Source organism: Rissa tridactyla, chromosome 6 (genome assembly GCF_028500815.1).
Source record: "Rissa tridactyla isolate bRisTri1 chromosome 6, bRisTri1.patW.cur.20221130, whole genome shotgun sequence".
Classification (NCBI taxonomy): domain Eukaryota; kingdom Metazoa; phylum Chordata; class Aves; order Charadriiformes; family Laridae; genus Rissa; species Rissa tridactyla.
Genome location: NC_071471.1, coordinates 48616096 through 48621671, shown reverse-complemented (window position 1 = coordinate 48621671; position 5576 = coordinate 48616096). Strand labels below are relative to the sequence as shown.

Below are 5576 nucleotides of genomic sequence, written 5' to 3'. Positions count from 1 at the left end.
AGATAATGGATGGACTTCTTTTTTTCCCTTTCCCTTCCTTTTTAAAAGAAAAGGAGTTCTCAGAGTTGTCCGATTGTTGTTTTGTTTGTTTTTGGGTTTTTGGTTTTTTTTTAACGTGTGATGATCATTTGTGCTGCGGTACGAACTGAAGAAAGAAATTGAAAATAACTGGATGAGATCAAACAGCGCTTCCCTAATTGCTTCTGAACTTCTCATTTAGAAAAAGACACGAATAGTTATGCATTACACTGTAAAAAAAGCTTTCAGATAATCTTCTTACTCTTTTACAAATAAGTCCTGCCTTCCCCATTTCTTTCTAAAGAAAGAACGAAGTGTTTTAATTGAAATCCAGTTTTAAAAAGCAGGTTTTCACAGTAAAAACATTTTAAAAAAAAAAAGTTAATCTTCCTTAGGGAAGTGAAAGAGATTTAACCGATTCTCTGTTTCCCTATTTCGTGCCTACGAATTCTACTGAAGGGAAAAAAAATACTCCCGTCTGATTTTTTTTTTTTTTTTTTAAGAGAGCCCTGGGGTTACAATAAAAAAAAACTTTTGGGTTTTTTTTTTTATTATTTTTAATTAAAATTGAATAAACGCTTAAGGAGAAATTAGCAGACGCCTCCATCCAAGACCTACTCGGGTTTTATAACAGAATCAAAGCGTATTTAAAAAAAAAAAAGTAAAACCTTTTAATACATCAAATATACGGAATTTTAATCTTTAAAGCGATACATTGTCTATTTCAGTACATGACGTAAACCTTACTTAACCCTTTTTACAGGGTGGACTTAAAAATTAAAAATAGTTAAGTGTTCCTTTTAAAGAACAAAATAAGGCAAATGAGGTTTTTGGAATAGAATTGTTTTTGTTTTTCTTCCAGAATACATACAAAAAAATACCAATTCTCTTTCAAGGGTATACACCTTAAAAATAATTGCAATTTGAAATTATAACTGACAAATTGCGAGTTGTTTTTTAGTAACAAACATGCATGTAAATTTTTTTTTGTTTCAATGAGACATTAAATAAGAACGTACAATACAATCATAGCAATTTTAAAGTAACATTAAAGAGAAGACCTCTATCTTTTTATTTATATTCTACAATGGGTGTTCCACTTTTACCTATTGAGCTCAGTTAAGTAATGCACTTTATGATTCGTTGTCCCGCTTGAAGCTAACATAAATAAATACAGTGCTCATGGATCCAGTCCTCAAATGAACACTATTTTATAAAAAGTCAGATTTTTTTTTTCTTTCCAACTTTTATAAAGTTTCGCAGGGCTTCCTTCCCTCACCGCTAGACTCTGTGTTGTGTTGTGTGTCACAGCCCCGCTGCCTGCGCTCACTGGTACCCCAGGGCCGAGGCTGTGGTGAGTCTCTGCCCGTAGAGTGCGTAAGGGGAGTAGTAGGGTCCGGTGGCGGCGGGCACGGGCACGGGGGCCCCGGGGGTGGGCAGGGGGCTCTTGGAGTAGGGGTGGTAGCGGCTGCCGAGTCCCAGCGCATGGTGCGGGCTGCGCAGGGCCAGCGTGCCCGGGCTGCCCGGGGCGCCCGTCGTGGGGATGTGCATGTGGCACGCCATGGCCGCGGCCGCCGCGCTGGCCAGCGACGAGGAGCTGGGGTAGCTGGAGAGGAGTTTATCGGTGCCCGGGAAGGCAGTATGGGTCCGCAAGTGGCTAAGCAGCTCCTCCGAGGTGGCAAAGCGCTTGTCGCAGGGTCCGTTGGCTGACACCCAGTTGCAGATGTGTGGCTGGGGGTCGTTGGGGAGCATGAAGCCGTAGGGGTACAAAGGGTGGCCGGCCAGCGAGGGCGGCGTGGCGCCGGTCAGCGAGGAGTGGACGCTGTGCAAAGGGTGGGTGGGGTACACGAGGGGGTATCCGGACTTGAGGGCCTGGTCGTGGGCGCAGGAGGCGCCGGCCGCGCCTGCCAGGTGGCTGGCGCAGTGGTAGCTCAGGCAGTACGGGTCTCGGCACAGGCTCGCCGTCATCACCGACGGCGGCGACGCGCCCGCCAGCGGGCTCGACCCAGCCGGCTTGCTGCAACCCAGGCTGCTGGCGGCAGCTAGCTGGGCCCCCACCAGGCTGGAGGATTTGGTGGGGTCCAGCGCCACTCCGTGCGGCAGGAACTGGGGCGGGTAGCCGGCGTAGGCTCCAGCCAGCGTCCCCGGGTAGCTCATGCCCGCCGGGGGCAGGGGGAAGACGGTCTGGCCCGGCTTGTAAGGGGAGACGGGGGCCACGAGGCCGGAGCCCAGGACGGAGGTGGAGGAGGTGGCAGTGGTGCTGCTGCAGGAGGAGGCGGAGTCCGAGGCGATGGGCTTGGAGCCCGGCGTGCTCTCCTGGTGCTGGTTGACCTCCACGTTAATCCCGGCACAGCTCACGCTAATCCGGCTGTGGCTGATGCTGGTGGTGCCCGGGCCTCCCTCCGAGCCGGAGCTGCCGCTCTTTCCGCAGCCCTCAGAGTCCTTCTTGTCCTCCCCGCCTTTGCCCTCGGCCGGCAGCAGCCCCGGCGAGCAGGCGGAGGCGCTGGAGTTGGGGCTGCCTGTCCTTGGGGTGAACGGCTGGCAGGTGGCGCTCGGCACCCGGAATCCCGACTTCTCCCCGGCCGCGACCCCCGCGGCGGGGGCGCCCGCGCAGCCCGCCGCCCCCGGCTCCTTCTTCTCCGCGCCCGGCTTGGAGTACGGCTTGAAGCTCGACTTGTCCTCCACGCCGATGTCGCTGAGCTTCAAGGGGCCCGACTTGGAGTCCTTGTCGCCTCCGGAGCCATTGGAGGTGACCGAGGAGAGTTTCGAGGAAGGGGACGGGTCCGGCTTCCCTATCTGCGAGCAAGTTTGTGCCAAAAGGGCCAGGGGACTCTTCTTCGCATCCAGCTGCGGAAATCAGAAGGACACACAAAGACAGAGGTTTAATCGGGGGCTAAGAAAAACCCCGCGGCACACCTAGGGCACTCGTCCCGTACGTTTTCGCAGAGAAGGGCCTGGAAGTAACGAACAATTTTGTGCGCATTCATCACCCTAACAGCCCCCTCCCCTGCATGCACCATTTTCCACAAAGCCTTTAAAAAGGGCTGGGAATTTTCGTATCACTGCGAGCCCATTGCAGCCGCCTTCAGCGCCCGCTGCTTCCCCGGCAGCGGCCCGGGCAGCGCGGAGCTCGGCGCCCCGGCGTTCGCCTCCCCGCCGCTCCGGCCGTGCAGGCGCACAAACCCGCCCGTGAACTATAGCGACTGCAGCATTTCTGCGCCTTGACTGCTGACACTATTTATAAACAGAGAAACAGAGCCCGAGTTTAGCCGGCGAGCCGGGCTCCGGGGGAGAGGGGTGTCCTCGCTCCGCAGAGACCATAATGAAATCATTCATTCCCACGGACACACCCTTCCCACCGCCCGCTCCCTTTCCAGTTTCGGTCCCTCAAACAGCGAGCTACGCACAGGAGGACCGACAACCTCGACAGAGGAGAAAAGGGACGAATGCGTGCCGGTACTTGAAAGGGACCGGTCGGCGAGCTGAAATAGTTCTCCTGCCGCACCCACGCTTGAGCTTGTCCCTCTCCGCGCCCTCCCTTCTCTCCCCCCCACCCCCCAAAAGCAAGGTTGTTTGGCACTCGGAGTGCTGCTTAGTTGTGTGGCCGGATCGTGACCCCAGAGCGAGTCGTTCTTTCCACTCACCCCTCCTCTCAAAAAAAAAATAAAATTTAAAAATACTAAAAAAAGGCTAAAAAGAGCAAAAATTAAAAGAAAAATTAGAGAGGAATTAGGAATGATCCCAGTAAACACGGAAACAATAACCAGGAGCGGTTCCTCGCACTAACTCTAGATCAAAAGCAGCCCGTTTCCTGGTGTAAGTGCATTTCAAAGCGCAGGAAAGTGCCGAGGGAGGCTGGCGGAGCCGCCATGCACGGCGAGCGCCCGGGCAGGGAGGGGAGCCGGAGCCAGGGGGGTGGCCGGGGCCGGCTCCGAGGTCCTTACCTCGATGGGGCTGACGGGCGTGGAGGGTAAAGGCTGCAGGTATTCGGGGTGTAAAATGTGTCCAGTCCGCGCCGTGAGCATTTTCAAGACTTTGATGGGAAGGCGGTTGGCTTGGCGTAGCGGGTCCGAGGGGGGGACGGCGTGGAAGCAGGGCTTGGCGGCGGCGCTGCTGCCGTTATTCCCAGCGTGCCCGTTCGGCCCGGCGAGGTCGGCGGCGCTGCGGCTGCGGCGGGGGCTGCCTCCGGGCTCGCTGAGGCTGCTGCTGCGCTTACTACTTCTTATAGCAGAAAGCGAGGGCGATGTGATCATGACCCAAAACCTCGCATGAAAACTGGGGCAAGTGGCGCCGCTCGCACTCGGAAACGCTCGCTCGCTTTCTGCGGGCGAGGAGGGAAAAAAGCCACACGCCCCCCGAGCAGGAAAACAAACATAAAATGTCCCGTGGCTCTCTCTGGCGGGGAGGGCGTGGGTGGGGAGGGGGAGGGAAAGGGAAAGGGGGAGCCGGCCGGAGAGAAAGAGGAGGAAAAAAAAGCCGAGTAATCCTTGGGCTGCGCTGGGGGCGGGGGTGGGGGCTGCGGGCGTGTGCCGCTGTCCCCCTCGGCCGCTCTCGGCTCCCCTGGCTGGCGCGGCGCGGTGCGCTCGCCTCCGCCGCTCAGCTGTGATGCGAGCCGCTGCCCATCCAGCCCGGGATCTGGCAAAGAAACTCACTTCAAAAGCAGCTGAATTAGTCTGAGATTAAAGCCTTTGCCGCCTTCCAATCAAATGGGACCCCGAGGTGATTGGAGGGTCAAGGGGATGTGACGTTCCCTTTTCTGGGGCTTTTTTTCTCTGTTTTTAATGGTCTCTCGCTCTTTTTTTTCCCTTCCCTCTCCCGTCCGCCTTCCCTCTCCCCTCCTCCTTCCTTGTTTTCGCTCCTAGGACGGGCTGGGCGTTAATTTTGTGTTTCACATCACGCGCTGCGAACGTTTTTCTTCCTCCGCGCCCGCCGCAGATAGCCCGGCGGGGGCGGCCGCGGGGCTGGTGGAGCCGTGCCTGCCCGGGACCGCGGGTCTTTGCCGGCACCGCCGCCCCCTCCACCCCACCCCGAGCGCGGCCGCCCGGCACGGCCTGCCGCCGTCCGTCCGCCACGCACGGCTCTTACAGGCCCTCGCCCTCTCTCCTCCCCGGGGCAAGCCCGTCAGGGCAGCTCCGTGGCCTCCGCCGCGCCGCGGCCCCTCCAGACCCCGAGGAAGGACGCAGGGCGCTTTTCGCCCCCCTCCCGCATCACAACGCGGGGGTAGGCTGGGACGAGAACCTGCAGAGCGCCGGCCTGCACGTCGCCGCCCGCGGCGGGCGGGAGCGGGGCGCTGCGGCGCGGCTTGCGGCGGCGCGGCGGGATTGGGGGAGGCCGGTCGTCACACGCGGGGCTGTCACGCACCGCCCGCCGCCGCCTTTCGGGTCTCTCCGCCCCGCCGTCAATTGTCAGTGCTCCCCAACCGCAATCAATCAGTTATTTGTCAGCCCCTGTCAATCCGCCCTTGATTTATGTCAGCTTTTGTTGCTGATTACAAGCCTGGTGTGACTTGAAGGGGGAAAGAGAGAGAGAGGGAGGAAGGAAAACAGAGAGAGAGACGG

The 5576-nt window shown here is 57.0% G+C and overlaps 1 protein-coding gene across 2 annotated transcripts; it reads right to left on the bottom strand.

The window, feature by feature from the left end:
• Positions 1-550: 550 nt before the first annotated feature.
• ZNF503 (zinc finger protein 503) lies at positions 551-4823 on the bottom strand. Of its 2 annotated transcripts, none has more exons than XM_054207525.1 (2): positions 3963-4823; positions 551-2865 (listed from the first exon to the last, which is right to left on the bottom strand). In XM_054207525.1, exons 1-2 carry the CDS (start codon positions 4269-4271, stop codon positions 1345-1347), a joined length of 1830 nt encoding a protein of 609 aa, XP_054063500.1. In that variant the 5' UTR covers positions 4272-4823; the 3' UTR covers positions 551-1344. The 2 variants fall into 2 exon arrangements, with proteins under 2 accessions (XP_054063500.1, XP_054063501.1); XM_054207526.1 differs by lacking the exon at positions 3963-4823 and adding an exon at positions 3036-3867.
• Between the last annotated feature and the right edge of the window lie 753 nt (positions 4824-5576).

Excerpts from the sequence above, each read along its gene's own strand:
- ZNF503 (XM_054207525.1), bottom strand. The coding sequence starts at position 4,271 with ATGATCACATCGCCCTCGCTTTCTGCTATAAGAAGTAGTAAGCGCAGC. Across the intron at positions 2,866-3,962 it reads CGCCCGTCAGCCCCATCGAG|CTGGATGCGAAGAAGAGTCC; the intron begins GTAAGGACCTCG and ends TGATTTCCGCAG.